The sequence below is a fragment of the Balaenoptera physalus genome (genome assembly GCF_965194825.1).
Source record: "Balaenoptera physalus genome assembly, chromosome: 6".
In the NCBI taxonomy this organism is placed as follows: Eukaryota; Metazoa; Chordata; class Mammalia; order Artiodactyla; family Balaenopteridae; genus Balaenoptera; species Balaenoptera physalus.
Window position 1 is genome coordinate 93,351,824 of NC_138885.1, and position 17,340 is coordinate 93,369,163.

General features: G+C 38.0%; 1 protein-coding gene across 1 annotated transcript in view; it reads right to left on the minus strand.

Moving 5' to 3' along the window:
* The window catches only part of ICA1L (islet cell autoantigen 1 like), a 74,642-nt gene that overhangs the window by 13,118 nt on the left and 44,184 nt on the right, over positions 1-17,340 (minus strand). Inside the window, exons 9-11 of the mRNA XM_082467250.1 lie at positions 16,307-16,350; positions 5,634-5,708; positions 2,112-2,366 (exon numbers count right to left, since the gene is read on the minus strand). Of these exons, the coding sequence (XP_082323376.1) occupies positions 2,112-2,366; positions 5,634-5,708; positions 16,307-16,350 (374 nt within the window). The remainder of the gene's footprint in view (positions 1-2,111; positions 2,367-5,633; positions 5,709-16,306; positions 16,351-17,340) is intronic.

Below are 17,340 nucleotides of genomic sequence, written 5' to 3' on the forward strand. Positions count from 1 at the left end.
CCTGATGACTCAGCAAGACACTCAAACACAAGGACTAATTGCCTTGGCTATCATGTGGGAATATCCCATCAGCCTGCAGGCAGGAACCAAGACAGACGTTCTGAGTAGTGCAGAAATCCTGTTGCTATTGTACTGCCAGAAAATAAGAGAAGAGTCCACTGCTGCTAGCGATGTGGCAAGTGAAGGAGAAAGAGCAGGAGTTCATAGCAGAGAGTGAATCAGTTTGTATATCTTTATAACTATTGGGCCATTGATATGCCACACGAGAATAACTGTTGTCTAAAATTTTACCACAAGCAAAACATCTGAATTATCCTAGACGGGGACTCGTTATCAAATAGTACGGTCCATTCTTACTTTTAGGTTATTTAACCAATTCTTACTGAGTAATTATTTAACTGATATTTATTTTATTTATTGAGCTAACTTTTATGCAGCTGTCACAGAAAGCACCAAGATAAATCACCCCACAGATATGCCCTTGAGGTGCTTGAAGATTGGATAAAGCATGATGGTCTTGCAGATAAAGTATGAACATAAGTATTTTAATACAAAGTACAGTGCATTAAGACACCGTGAGGTGCTGTGAGGCTGAAAGACAGGGATATAAGGCAGGATAAACTATGATTGCAGGGCTTCCCTGGTGGCGCAGTGGTTAAGAATCTGCCTGCCAATACAGGGGACACCGTTTCGAGCCCTGGTCCGGAAAGATCCCACAGCCGCGGAGCAACTAAGCCCATGCACTACAACTACTGAGCCTGCACTCTAGAGCCTGTGAGCCACAACTACTGAGCCCAGGAGCCACAGTCACTGAAGCCCGCACGCCTAGAGCCCATGCTCCACAACAAGAGAAGCCACCGCAATGAGAAGCCTGCGCACCGCAACGAAGAGTAGCCCCCGCTCGACGCAACTAGAGAAAGCCCGCGCGCAGCAACAAAGACCCAATGCAGCCAAAAATAAACAAAAATAAAATCTATATTAAAAAAAAAACTATGATCGCAGCCATGAAAACCGATAAAGCACTGCAGGAGGCCAGAGGAGGGAAAAAGCACTTCCACTTGGCAGTACTGAGGGAGTCCTCAAGGTTGGTGTGGTAGAGGAAACACTGGATGGGAACCTAATATTTGGGCCCAAGTCCACGCTCTATTACGGAACATTACAGCCAAAGAGGGGCATGAGCAAAGATGCCTCAGAAGGGTCTGGAAACAGTACGGTTACCGAAAATGGCAGGTATTTTGAAATAAGGTAGGAGATAAGCGTGGAAATGCAGGCACAGGCAGGTTTGACCCTGGGGCCAATGGTGCTTTATTTTTGAAAAATGTAAGCAGGGTGCTGACATCTCAATCTGCTTCTTAGAGAACTTTGGAGGAAACATGGAGGATGAATTGGGGTTTGGTAGACCTATTAGGAGGAGTCACAGTAACCCAGGAAACCAAATGAGGTTCTAAATGGCAGAGGAGGAGGAGTGGGAAATTTGAGACACGTTTTAGAAACAGAATTGACAGGACTTTGGAACCAATATGGAAGTGGGGAGCAAAATGATTCCAAAGGTGTTGGGTTGGACACAGGATGGTGGAACAGCAGGTGAGTGGAGAGAGTCCTTGACATATAAACAAAGCAGGTGACCCTTTCCTGCTCCCAGCTTTCCACCACAGTCCTCCATTCCCGCTGCCTTGCCCTGAAGGCTGCTGTGGAACCAGCTCCAGACCTATTCCTTTTGCTCTTGTTAACTCTGAGCCCATAGGAAGAGAACACACCAAGTTTTACTAGGTGGAAGAAACAGTGTCACCTGCCCTAGGCAGGGGTAACTTAGCAGGTCAAGAGTTTTAAACAAGACACTGATTTTCTATGAAGAGAAGACACCTGGGAAAGTCAATGAAAAAATGTGGGGTTTAGTGGAGGTGGCAGGAAAGCAGCCCTTATTTCACTCTCGTTGACAGACTCCAATGATATTTGTTATTTTTCCCGTTGACTGGTGTGACTGCAGATTTTATCCAGTAGTACAGAAGCTAACTCAATCTCCTTGTTGATTTCAGCATCCACAGGCACATATTTTTGCTTCACAAAGATACAACAGTTCAAGGGTATCCAAATGTTGCATAGACACTTACTGTTGAAAGCTCCAGCAGCACGAAGGCCAAGGTCAAAGAGTTGTGAAGGAAGGAATCGTGAGGAGTGAGCAAGAGGCTCAGAGCCCCCGGAAGGCTCCTGGGATGTGAGACTGGCCTTGGAGCTCCCAAAGACAGCCTGGCATTCCTGGGAAAATTCACTAGCACTCCAACAACCAGGACTTAGGAGGCTGTTCAGAAATGAGAATTCCTTCTCAAAATCATCTTCCAATGAATCTACTGGTACATCTTTTGCAACTGTTGAGAGAACATAAAAACAGAATGGTTTTTTTCTTTTTGAGGAAATGAGAGTAGCATATAGGGCAAATCAAGTTTGTTTCCCTGTTCTCATACTTTATTAACATAATTTTTAATGAACAATTAAACTGATGAGGAGTTTATGTGAAAATAATTTCTAATTAGGTAGGCTATAGATCAAAATGACCACATTTCACAATGAAAATATTAATAGTTATGAATATTTATGTATAAAATAATTAAGCAACCATCTATGTAAGACAGAAACAGGAAATGCAAGGAGAAACTGAAACAAATTAAAAATAGGAGACTTTAATATACCACTCTCAGTAAAAAAACAGGCCAAGAGGACAAAAGTAAAGATATAAAAGATCTAAACAGCATAAAAAAACACGGTAGTTATTTTTGAATACAAGCAAACCCTAATAGAAAATGTACCTTTTTCTCAGCCACACACTGAAAATTCACAGAAATTAATTATAACTAAGGCACACACACGAATCAGTTTCTTAAAATAGAAATATTACGAACAACATGCTCTGATTATAATGCAATAAAATGAGACTTTTTAAATGAAATCAGAAATAAAAATCTCTTCCACTTGCACATTTTTAATACCTTCTATTAAACAATTCTTGGTTGGAAGGGTAATGGAATTTCTGAAAAATGATAAAGAAGACATTTCATATCATAATCCATGGGATATTTAAATAACAACTAACATGAAAAATCATGACCCTAAATATCAATAAAATATTTATCATTAATAAATAAATATTTATTTATCATTATCAATAAAAATGAAAGATAGGGGCCTCCAGCATGATAGAATGATGAGGTCTAGGGACCCGCGCATCAGTTTTAAGTAACTGGTGAAAATGATTTTAAAAACAACCATTTAAAGTCTCTGGAAGTTGTTCCAAGGACACACATCAAGTGAAGAAACATTTACTCAAGAAAATCTATTAAAATTTAGAAAGAATGAAAGACTATTGTACTTGAACTAAGAACCACTCTCTTCCACCCACTTCTCAATTCAGCCGGATGAAAATTCGCTCTAGCCTGGTGGGAGTGGGGGAGTGGGAGAAGGATTAATTGCAAACAAGCATGAGAGAATTTGGGGAGTAATGGGAATAGTCTAATAGTCAATTGTGATGGTTGCACAGCTCTATAAATTTACTAAAAGTCATTGAATTTTATACTTACAATGGGTGAATTTTATGGTACTTAAATTATACCTTGATAAAACTGTTAAAAAATCAAGAGATTTTATACAACTCTATGTAAATAAATTAGAAAACCTAGACAAAATGAATAATTTCTGAGAAAAATATAATTTACTAAAATTGGTCCCAGTACAGATAGAAAGCTGAAACAGATCAATTTCCACAAAGAAGAAAACACAAAAAATCACAGGCCTAGATGTTTTCACAGGGCATAGATGCTGAAAAACCTGTTGGCAAAATTCAACAATCATTTCTAATAAAAACTCTTTTGAGAAAACAGGAATGTATGGCTACTTCCTTAACACTGTAAAATATATACCTCAGTCCAAAAGCTAGCATCTTAATTGATTCAGAAACAGTACAGGCATTGACACTAAGATCAGGAACAATACTATTTCACATTGTTCTGGTGGTAGTAACCAATGCAATTAAACAAAAGAAATTAATTACAGTCACAAGAATTGATAAAGAAAAAACAGGACTATCTCTATTTGCAGAAGACATGATGGTATACCTGGAACATTCCAGAAAATCAATGATAAAACTAACTCAAAGTATAAGCAAGTTCAGCAAGGTAGCAGGATATATGGTTAACATGCAAAAATTATATCAATACACAAAATAATAACCAGTTAAAAGATAAAATGGAAAGAAGATGTCATTTATAATGGCAATAAAAGAAATAAAATATTCAGAAATAAACTTAACAAGAAATGTTCAAAACCTATAAGAAAAAACTGTATCTGAAAGATAGACAAGTAAACTTTAATAGGAAGATGCCCTTTGTTTCTGCTTAGGATGTCTTGACATCAGCAAGCTGTCAGTTTTCATATTTAATGTGATCACAATAAAACTATCAATGAGCTTTTTTATGGAGCTAGACAATTTGATATAAAATTCATATTGAAAAATAAACATGCAAGAATAGTTAAGAAAATAATGAAAAGAAGAGGAAGATACTAGTCCCACCAGATACAAAAACACACAAAAAAGTTTCTATGAAAGTCCAGAAATAGACTCAAATACGTATAGAAATCTAGCATATGATTGGAAGTTATCTCAAATTACTGGGGCACACATGGCATTTAAAAAAATAATATAAAGGATAGCCATTTGCAAAAAGATAACATTTAATCCATTGTTAACGCTATATTCATGAATAAACTCCAAATGAATTGGAGATCTAAATATAAAAAATAAAACTAGGGGCTTCCCTGGTGGCACAGTGGTTGAGAATCTGCCTGCCAATGCAGGGCACACGGGTTCGAGCCCTGTCTGGGAAGATCCCGCATGCCGCGGAGCAACTGGGCCCGTGAGCCACAATTGCTGAGCCTGCGCGTCTGGAGCCTGTGCTCCACAACAAGAGAGGCCGCGACAGTGAGAGGCCCACGCACCGCGATGAAGAGTGGCCCCCGCTTGCCGCAACTAGAGAAAGCCCTTGCACAGAAACGAAGACCCAGACCCAACAGAGCCATAAATAAATAAATAAATAAATAAATAAAAATTAAAAAAATAAAAAAAATTAAAAAAAAATAAAACTATACAAATACTAGAAGAAAACATAAACGAACTCCTCTAACCTGGGTTTTGCATATGACAAAAACCAGATCCAATAAAATAGAAGATTAATAAATTTGACTACATAAAATGTTTAAAATTTTTTCATGGCAAGAAACAACTATAGGAAAAGTCAAAAGACAAACTAGGAGAAAATGTTTGCAATGCTTGGCAGAGACATTCAAGGTAGTATTTACATTGTAGGTAGTGCCTACATTACTGGATGGTAGAGACACATGAGATAGTAAGATAAACACAGTGCCACATGTCCTCACAGTTACAGAGATACATTCCACAGGGCCTAAACATACAGAATAAGCAATTATTTAATTTCCATTGGCATGTGCTACAAAGTAGAAGTATACGATTGCATTCCTGGGTAGAGACCTATACAGATTTTCATGTTACGGAAATAAATATTAAATAAAAACTAAAGAATTTTAAATAATAAATTATCCATATACACAGTGAAATTATAATTTACCATTTTCAGAGTTAGAAAACTGAGGTCCTCCAAATTCTCTTATTCCAGAATGTTTTTCCTTGTGATCTTCAGTTGCTGAAACAAAAGCACATAAAAGATAAGTTGAACAAGAAATTTAGCATGCTTATTTACTATAGTATTTTATGATAATGTGACCAAACTGTTCAACTGACCAAATCAGATTATAACACATATATCTAAAAATTTAAAGAACCATATATAAAAACCACATATGTATATATATAACACTATATATATACACAAATAAATTTGTAATACCCACAGGTATTCAGGTCCTCTGTTATATCTATGCCCTCTTGAAAGTTAAAAGTTTTCATATTCCATGTAAATTGGTGCAGTGGCTATGGAAAACAATATGGAGGTTCCTCAAAAAAATTAAAAATAGACTACCATATAATTCAACAATGCCACTTCTGGGTATTTATCCAAAAAAAATGAAAATACTATTTCAAAAAGTTAAATGCACCCCCATGTTCATTGCAGCATTACTTACAATAGCCAAGATATGGAAACAACCTAAGTGTCCATCGATGGGTGAATGGATAAAGATGTGGTTCATATGTACAATAGAATATTATTCAGCCATAAAAAAAAGAATGAGATCTTACCATCTGCAATGACATGGATGGACTTTGAGGGCATTATGCTAAGTGAAATAAGTCAGAGAAAGACAAATACTGTACCATCCCACTTATATGTGGTATCTAAAGAACAAACAAAACCCGAGCTCACAGATGTAGAGAACAGTGCTGGAGGCCAGAGGCAGAGGCAGGGGTGGAGGCAAAATGAGCGGAGGGAGTCAAAAGGCACAAAACTGCCAGTTATAAAATAAATAGGTCATGACGACGTAATGTACAGCATGTCGACTATAGTTAATACTGTAGTGCATATCTGAAAGTTGCTTAGACAGTAAATCTTGAAAGTTTTCATCACAAGAAAAAGTTTGTAACTGTGTATGAGGATGGATGTTAACTAGACTTACTGTGGTGGTCATTTTGCAATATATACATAATAGCCAATCATCATGTTGTACACCTGAAACTAATACAATGTTATATGTCAATTATATCTCAATTAAATAAAGTTTTCATATTCAAAAGCCTACTCCTTCCCTGGTGGATTTGTTCTCATTCTATAGTCTCCGAAAGGCCATTTTGTACAGCTGACCCTAAAAATAAGGGTTTGAAGTTGCACAGGTCCACTTATATGTGGATTTTTTCAATAAATACACTGGAAAAAGTTTTGGAGATTTGTGACAATTTGAAAAAACTCACAGAAGAACCTCACAGTCAAGAAATATCAAAATCATTAAGAAAAAGTTAGGTATGTCATGAATGCATAAAATATATGTACATACTAGTCTATTTTTACCATTTACTACCATAAAATACATACAAATCTATTATAAAAAGTTAAAATTTATCAAAACTTATGCACACAAACATTGATATGGCACAATTTGCAGCTGAGAGAAATGTAAACAAACTTAAAGATGCAGTAATTAAATCATAACTGCATAAAATTAACTGTAGTAATTTCATAGCCACCTCCGGTTGCTACTGTAGTGAGTTCAAGTGTTGGGAGTATCAGCTTAAAATGCCATGTGACACTAATCATTGCCACACAACCATTTCCTTTCGCCAATAAATTGTGTATCACAGTAAAAACTGATCTCTCAAGTCTTGTGTATTTTTCATGTTTACGGTAATACTGTAAACTCTGAATAACACCATGGGACCCATAGGAAGTGCCACTAGTGATGCTGGAAGTGCTTCCAAGAAGCACAGAAAATTACAAGAAAATGTTGAAATGCTTGGTATGTACCATAGATCGAGGTATGCAGCTGCAGTTGCCCATTTCAAGATAAATGAATCCAGGGTAAGGACCATTGTAAAAAAACAAAAGGAAATTCATGAAGCCATCACTGCAGCTATGCCAGCAGGTGCAAAAACCTCGCATATTTGGTAAAGTACCTTTTTATCTCGTATTAAAAATGCAGCTTTTATGTGGGTGCAGGATTGCTATAAGAAAGGCATACCTGGGGCTTCCCTGGTGGCGCAGTGGTTGAGAATCTGCCTGCCAATGCAGGGCACACGGGTTCGAGCCCTGGTCTGGGAAGATCCCACATGCCGCGGAGCAACTAGGCCCGTGAGCCACAATTACTGAGCCTGCGCGTCTGGAGCCTGTGCTCCGCAACAAGAGAGGCCGCGATAGTGAGACACCCGCGCACCGCGATGAAGGGTGGCCCCCGCTTGCCGCAACTAGAGAAAGCCCTCGCACAGAAACGAAGACCCAACACAGCCATAAATAAATAAATAAATAAATAATTAAAAAAAAAAAAAGGCATACCTATAGACTAATATGATTTGAGAAAAAGCAAAGTCATTATATGACAATCTAAAGCAAAAGGAAGGTGACGGATCTAATGCTGGAGAATTCAATGACAGTAAAGGATGGTTTGATAATTTTAAAAAGAGGTTTGGCTTAAAAAAGGTCAAGATAACAGGAGAAACTGTGTTGAAAAAGATACAGCAGACGAGTTCCTAGATGACATTAAGAAAATCATTGATATGAAAGGATATCTGCCTGAACAAGTTTTTAATACAGACAAAACTGTCCTACTCTGGCAAAAAAAAATGCCACTAGGGACATTTATTAATAAGGAAGAGGAGTGAGCACCAGGACTTAAGGCAGGAAGGGACAGGCTAACTCTTCTGTTTTGTGCAAATGCAGTCAGGTGCATGATCAGGACTGCCCTCATCTATACAGCTGCTAACGCCCAAGCCTTGAAGGGAAAAGGTAAACACCAGCTGCCAGTCTTCTGGTTGTACAAGAAGGACTGGACCATGAACTCTTTTTCTGAATCGGTTTCACTGATGCTTTGTCCCTGAAGTCAGGAAGTTCCTTGCCAGGAAGGGACTGACTTCTAAAGTTCTTTTGAAATTGGACAATGCCCCTGGCCATCCAGAGCCCCTGAGTTAACACCGAAGGCATCCAAACAGTCTAGCAGTTACACTAGGCTACCATAATGCAATCGTATTGCTGCTGCTTTGTTACAGACGCATGAATCGTTACACCTGTAAATAAATACGAATTTCTTTTTCACATTATCTTTTTATTTTTGATGTCTAGTGTTAGTAATACATATAATATCTACAGTGTTTTATATTATGTAAGACAATATTGATGTAGGTACTGATAGATGATTCATCTTGTAAACAATGTAAATGTACGGTATTCATAAATACAGCGCAGTCTGTAAAGGTATTTTATCTTCCTTATAATTTTCTTTTTTTAAAATTTTTATTTATTTTTGGCTGCATTGGGTCTTCATTGCTGCTTGCGGGCTTTCGCTAGTGGCAGCGAGCGGGGGCTACCCTTTGTTGCGGTGCACGGGCTTCTCATTGCGGTGGCTTCTCTTGTTGTGGACCATGGGCTCTAGGCGTGCAGGCTTCAGTAGTTGCAGCATGAGGGCTCAGTAGTTGTGGCACACGGGCTTAGTTGCTCCGTGGCATGTGGGATCTTCCTGGACCAGGGCTCGAACCCGTGTCCCCTGCATTGGCAGGCGGATTCTTAACCACTGCTCCACCAGGGAAGTCTCTTCCTTATAATTTTCTTAATAACTTTCTCTTTTCTCTAGCTTTATTGTAAGAATACAGTATACAATACATATACAAAATATGTGTTAATTGATTGTTATCAGTGAGGCTTCCATTCAACTGTAGGCTATTAGTAGCTAAATTTTGGTAGAGTCAACAGTTACATGTGGGTTTTCGACTGCAAGGGGGCGAGAGGGGTAGGGGTGGGGAGGCGGGTGGTGTCCCTAACCCCTGCGTTGTTCAAGGGTCAACTATATTTTGTTCCGCCTGATCTCCACGTCTCTGACACAACAGATATTCATTTTATGTTGAATGAATGAATAAATGATTGGATATGTTGTGCTTTTTTTTCAAATCTGTGATAATTTATTACATAGCAATAGAAAACAAATACACTGAACAATACATTATTACTTGAGGTTATTCCTTGAAGATTATAATTTTTCAAGTTAATAACACATGTGTAATATTCCCCATGCTGCCTTCTACTGGCTTATTTGCTCATGCCTGTATCAGACTCAGGATTTCCTGGTGGAGGAGTAGAGCTGGTCATCTCTGTGTTCCCTGGTCCTAGCACAGGCCCTGGACAGATGCTCTAAGACAAGCTGACACTTGGCAAAACTGTGAAGTTGATGCAATTTTTGTGCCAAACTTCCATATCCTATACTGCAAGGTGTGGGGACCTGTAAACTAGTAACAGCTAATGTGGCTACAGAGCTTGCTGAGTGCCTGGCGCTTTTCTCAGGGCTTGGTGCATGTTACCATGGTGATCCTCATAAAAACCCTGCCGGGTGGTGCCATAACCAAGGCATCCTCACCTCGCAGATGAGGCACTAGTAAGGCAAGAAGTCGAGTAACTTGCGCAAGGTCACACAATTAATTAACAGTGGAGCTCAGGTTCAAACCAGACAGCCTGGCTCAAATCCGTGTTCCTAACAGGGTATGTTGTACGTATGTTAATTCAAAGGCTGCTTTGTTCCTCGAAGAGCTGTGCATAGCTGTGAGCGGCATCTCCACATTTATCGTTTACAGTAGTGATTTCATATGAAGGGAAAGATCAAACACATGTACTTAAAAGACAGCATGTTTTTCTAATGTTTAATGTTCAACATTAAAAAATCAAACATACAAACAAAAAACCCATAGGCAAACATTATTTTTAAAAAAAATTATCTCTAAGTTTTGGGCCTATATTGAGATAAATTATGCCCTATTACTACACTAGGAACCAGTTTCTTAGAGTCTGTTTCCCACATCTCTACCTAATTTGCAACCCAGTATAGACAGATACCAAAAAAAAAAAAAAAAAATCCAAGATAGGGAATTCCCTGGTGGACCAGGAGTTAGGACTTGGCATTTTCACTGCCAGGGCCAGGGTTTGATCCCTGGTTGGGGAACTAAGATTCCTCATGCCATGCAGTGTGGCAAAAAAAAAAGAATGACAAAAAAGCAAAATCCAAGATTTTTACATCTTCAACTATTATTAGGACCATTTTTAATTAAAAAAGAATTTTATTGCAATATAGTTGATGTACAATATTATATGTTACAAGTGTACAACATAGTGGTTCATAATTTTTAAAGGTTATGCTCCATTTATAATTATTATACAATGTTGACTATATTCCCTGTGTTGTACAATATATACTTGTAGCTTATTTATTTTATATACAGTAGTTTGTACCTCTTAATCCTTTAGCCCTATTTTTCCCCTCCCCTCCTCCTTCTCCCCACTGGTAACTACTAGTTGGTTCTCTATATCTGTGTGCCTGGGGGTTTTTTGTTATGTTCACTAGTGTGTTGTATTTTTTAGATTCCACATATAAGTGACATCATACAGTATTTGTCCTTCTCTGACTTATTTCACTTAGCAGAATACCCTCCAAGTCCATCCATGTTGTTGCAAATGGCAAATTTTCATTATTTTTTATGACTGAGTACAAATACACTACATCTTCTTTATCCATTCATCTATTGATGGACATTTAGGTTGCTTCCACATCTTGGCAATTGTAAGTAATGCTGCTATGAACATTGAAATGCATGTATCTTTTTGAATAACTGTTTTGGGGGTTTTTTTGCATACATACCCAGGAGTGGAATTGCTGGGTCATATGGCAGTCTTATTTTTAGTTTTTGGAGAAACCTCTATACTTTTTTCCACAGTGGCTGCACCAATTTACATTCCCACCAGCAGTGTACGAGGGTTCCCTTTTCTCCATATTCTCACCAACATTTGTTACTTGTGGTCTTTTTGATGATAGCCATTCTGACAGGTGTGAGGTGATATCTCATTATGGTTTTAATTTGCATTTTTCTGATGATTAACAATGCTGAGCATATTTTCATGTTCCTGTTGGCCATCTGTATGTCTTCTTCGGAAAGATGTCTATTCAGGTCTTCTGCCCATTTTTTAATTAGGTTGTTTTTTTGATGTTGAGTTGTATGAGCTGTTTATGTAGTTTGGATAACAACCCCTTATCGGTCACATCATTTGCAAATTGTTTCTCCTATTGCATAGGTTGCCTTTTCATTTTGTTGATGGTTTCCTTTGCTGTGCAAAAGCTTTTAAGTTTGATTAGGTCCCATGCGTTTATTTTTGCTTTTATTTCCCTTGCTTTAGGAGATGAATCCAAAAAAATATTGCTATGATTTATGTCAAAGAGTGTTCTGCATATGTTTTCCTCTAGGACTTTTATGGTTTCTAGCCTTACATTTAGGTCTTTAATCCATTTTGAGTTTATTTTTGCCATTGGCAGCAACGTGGATGGACTTGGAGGGTATTATGCTAAGTGAAATAAGTCAGACAGAGAAAGACAAATACTATGATGTCACTTATATGTGGAATCTAAAAAATACAACAAACTAGTGAACATAACAAAAAAACCCCAGGCACACAGATACAGAGAACCAACTAGTAGTTACCAGTAGGGAGAGGGAAGAGGGAAGTGCAATTTTGGGGTATGAGGTTAAAAGGTACAAACTATTACATATAAAATAAGCTATAAGGATATATTGTATAACACACAGAATATAACCAATATTTTATAATAATTGGTGGGTTGGCCAAAAAGTTCATTTGGGTTTTTCCATAAGATGTTATGGAAAACCCCAAAAGAACTTTTTGGCCAACCCAATATAAATGGAGCATAACCTTTAAAAATTGTGAATCACTATGCTGTACACTGTAACATATAATATTGTACATAAACTATACTTCAATAAAAAAAGGGATATAACTGCTGATACAGCAGGCTTTAAAAGACAAAATAATACTATAGATGGATAGTGAAACTACAACAATGTCCATTATATTTCATTTATGACTGTTAAAAAAATGTTCTCTACTTAGGTACAGGATTATGCATGCAAAATTAGCTAACCTTTGGAACGTAAGTCTGAAGGTATGTTAGATATATGAGCTCATGATTATTACAGCTTCTTAGTTTCTTTTATCAATATGGTCTGTATTTATGTGTATACTTAAAAATACCTATCACATTTATTGGACACCTACTGTGTGCTATATAGTTGATAAATATATCTAGCCCTAATGTCCTGCAAGGCAGGAGTGCATGACTCATTTTTCAGATAAGAAAAATGAAAGAGGCATAAATACTTGTTTTAAAAAAAAAGCCAGCATTCAAACCCAGATTTTTCTGGCTCCAAAGCTAGAGTAATTCATATATATGTTGACTGTACATATAATATATATTTATTAAAAAATAAGAACACGAAAAAAAAATAAGAACACGAATTTAAATATGAGGATAATTTTGAAACAATCATACAACCCTGTGAAATGAATATCTACACTAAAAGCACCTATCTTAGAGAAGACCAGAATTCCCTAAAGAAGACAGCTGGACCCTCTAATTAGGTACTGCTTGAAAGCTAACTCATTGCTGAGCAGAGCCTCCAGTTCTGCCTGACCAGGAAGCCTGGACAGAGACCCGGGGCAGCTGCAGAGCATATCCCACTGCCTGCCCAGGCAGGGAAGCAAGTCAGCAGCCCCACCCAACAGGGGAGCATGGCCCCAGCCCACCTGACCAGGATGCCCTAAAAGGGACCCTGGGGAGCCTCCCAGCCCAGCTCACAGTACTGCCCAGCAGCATACCCCAGTCTATAGCCCTGCCTGGCAGCAGAGCCCAGCCTACGTCCATGCCCAGTTGCTGGGCACATCCTGCAGTCTCACTTAGGCAGGGAGTCCAGTCAATGACACCCCCCAACTGTGGGGTACAGTATGAGGCCCCACCCTACCAGGAAGTCTGGCCAGCGACCTTGCCCAAAAGCCGAGCACAGCGATAGTCCTGCCCAATTACGAAACTCAGCCTGTGGCTCTGCCTGATCACAAAGTACAGGCTGAGGCTGCATCATATCGTGAAGCCCTGCTGCAGCCCCACCTGCATGCAGAGGCCAGGCAGCAGCAGCATCTGGTGAGGGAGCACAGCCAGTGACCCTGCCTGACTGGAGGTGATTGTAGAGCCCAGCTAGTAACACTGTCTGACCCTAGAGCACAGCACCACCTGACCACAGAGCCCAGCCAGCAGAACTGCTTGAACACAGAGCCCGGCAAGTAGCCTGACCACCTCCACCACCTGAGAGCAGGGGCAGCAAGTTCACCCAACCAGAGACTGTGACCCATTATAGTTAAACTGTCTAAAGTCAATGACAGAATTTTGAAAGCAGCAAGAGAAAAGTGACTTGTCACATTCAAGGGAAACCCTATAAAACCATAAGCAGATTTCTCTGGAGAAACTTTGCAGGCCAGGAGAGAGTGGGACGATATATCCAAAATATTGGAAAAAAAAAAATGTCAATGAAGAATACTGTATCAGCAGAGCTGTCCTTCAGAAATGAAGACCTGATAAAGACTTTCTCAAACAAACAAAAGTTGAGAAAGTTCATTACCACTAGACCTGCCTTATAAGAAATGCTAAAGGTCACTTTACAAGCTGAAATAAAAGGATGCAAATTAACCTTGTAAAAATGCATGAATGTGTACAACTCATCAGTAAAGGTAAATATATAGTCATAGTCAGATTCTGTAATATTGTAACAGTGGTGAATAAATCACTTTCAATTCCAGTTTAAAATTTAAAAAACAAACATATTAAAAATAACTATAATAATTTGTTATTGGACACACAATGTAAAAGACATGTAAACTGTAACATCAATAACCTAAAATGTGAGGGGAGGAGAAGTAGAAGTATAGAGTTTCTGTATGCTATCAAATTAAATTGTTATCAGCCTAAAATAATGTTATAAATATAAGACATTTTATTATAAGCCTCATGGTAATCACCAAAAAAACCCTGTAATAGGTACATAAAAAGTTAAGATAAAAGAATCAAAGCATACCACCACAAAAAGTCATCAAGTCACAAAGGAAGATAGCAAGAAAGGAATAAGGGGAACAAAGGAACTACAAAACAGTCAGAAAACAATGAACAAAATGGCATTAGTAAATCCTTACTTATCAATAATTAAATGTAAATGGATTAAATTCTCCAATCAAAAGACATTTTACCCGCTGAACGGATTAAAAAAAACAAGATCCATGCTGCCTACAAGAGACTCACTTTAGCTTTAAGGATACATACACAAAGACTGAGAGTGGAGGGATAGAAAACCATATTCCATGCAAATGGAATGCAAAAGAGAGCAGGGGTAGCTATACTTACTAGATATTCACATGCAAAAGAATGAAATTAAACTCTTATCTTACACCACTCACAAAAATTAACTCAAAATGGATTAAAGACTTAAATGTAGTAATCTGAATCTGTAAAACTCCTAGAATAAAAAACAGAGAAAAAACTCCTTGACGCTGGTCTTGGCAATGATTTTTGGTATATGACACAAAAAGCTCAAGACACAAAAGCAAAAATAAACAAGTGGGACTACATCAAACTAAAAATCTCTGGGGAAAAAAAAAAGATCAAGAAAATGAAAAGGCAATCGGCAGAATAGGTAAAATATCTGCACACCATAGATGTGATAAGGGGTTCATATCTAAAATATATAATGCACTCATACAACTCAATATTTAAAAAACCAACAATAATCTGATTTTTAAAATGGGTAAAGTAGACATTTTTCCAACCAAAGACATATAAATGGCCAATAGGGACACGAAATGGTGCTCAACAGTACTTATGAAATCAAATACAAATCAAAACCACAATGAAATATCACCTATGCCTGTTAGAATGGCTGTTATAAAAAAGACAGGAGATAAATGCTGGTGGTGATGTGGAGAAAAAGGAAGCCTTGTGTACTGTTGGTGGGAATGTCTAAATTGGTATAGCCATTATGAAAAACAGTATGGAGTTTCCTCAAAAAATTAAAAATAGAACTACTATATTATCCAGCAATTCCACTTCAGGGTTTATATACAAAGGAAATGAAATCACTATCTCGAAGTGGTATCTGCACCCTCATGTTCATTGCTGCGCTGCTTCATTGCTGTTCAAGAGGGCATTATGTTAAGTGAAATAAGTCAGACAGAGGAAGACACTATGATCTCACTTAAATGTGAGATCTAAAAAAGCCGAACTCCGAGAGACAGAGAGTAGACTGGTGGTTGCTAGGGCCTGGGGGATGCGGGAAATGGGGAGATTGGCCAAAGGGTACAACCTTCCAGTTATAAGATGAGTAAGTTCTGGGGATCTAACATATAGCATGTAACTATAGTTAAAAACAATTGGTAAGAGAGTAAATCTTAAATGTTCTTATGCCCAAAATAAATATGGTAACTATGTGAGATGATAGATGTGTTAACTAATCTTATGGTGAAAATCATTTTGCAATACTAACATATACCAAATCATCACACTGTGCACCTTAAACTTACAGTGTTACATGTCAGTTACAGCTCCTCAATAAAGCTGGGAAAAAAGGCGAACTCAAGTTTGTACAGAAGAGACTTATAAAGGGACTTAACATTTTTTAATTGAATGGATATTAACACAATCCCCAAAGGCTGTAACAAACTGTTTTGACATTTAAATGTGATCATGTCACATTTTAATGAATTTACCATCTTACCTGGTTCACTTCCCAAGCTCACTTCCTCATCTGACAAAACTAACCTAAAGTAAAGACAAAAAAATCCAAAGATTTTGGTTAAAATACATTTGGGACTCATACTCTACAAACAGTTTTATGTGGCTTAAAAAAATTTTTTTTTAACTGAGGAGACATATAAAATAGTTGTCTGGGGCTTCCCTGGTGGCACAGTGGTTGAGAATCTGCCTGCCAATGCAGGGGACATGGGTTCAAACCCTGGTCTGGGAAGATCCCACATGCCGCGGAGCAACTAGGCCCGTGAGCCACAACTACTGAGCCTGCGCGTCTGGAGCCTGTTCTCCGCAACAAGAGAGGCCGCGATAGTGAGAGGCCCGCGCACCGCGATGAAGAGTGGCCCCTGCTTGCCACAACTAGAGAAAGCCCTCGCACAGAAACAAAGACCAACACAGCCATAAATAAAATAATAAATAAATAAATAAATAAATAAATTAAAAAAAAGAACACTTAAAAAAAAAAATAGTTGTCTGGTAGATCTCCTAAAATCTGTCTGAGACAAATCTTCTTCTCTAGAGCTACACAGACTGTAAAAATAATCCTTCACCTCTTATCCTTTCAATGTATATTTACTGAGTATTAATGAAGCACCAAGCACCACGTTCAGCATGGTAAACGCTGTGCTAAATACTATACCACAGAGAACATCTGTCACCAACGCCATCAAGTATGAAGTTTAGTTTTCAAGCATTAAAAGGTTTTTTGTTCATCCCACTACTGGGCATATACCCTGAGAAAACCATAATTCAAAAAGAGACATGTACCACAATGTTCACTGCAGCACTATTTACAATAGCCAGGACATGGAAGCAACCTAAGTGTCTATTGACAGACGAATGGATAAAGAAGATGTGGCACATATATACAATGGAATATTACTCAGCCATAAAAAGAAATGAAATTGAATTATTTGTAGTGAGGTGGATGGACCTAGAGTCTGTCATACAGAGTGAAGTAAGTCAGAAAGAGAAAAACACATACCATATGCTAATGCATAT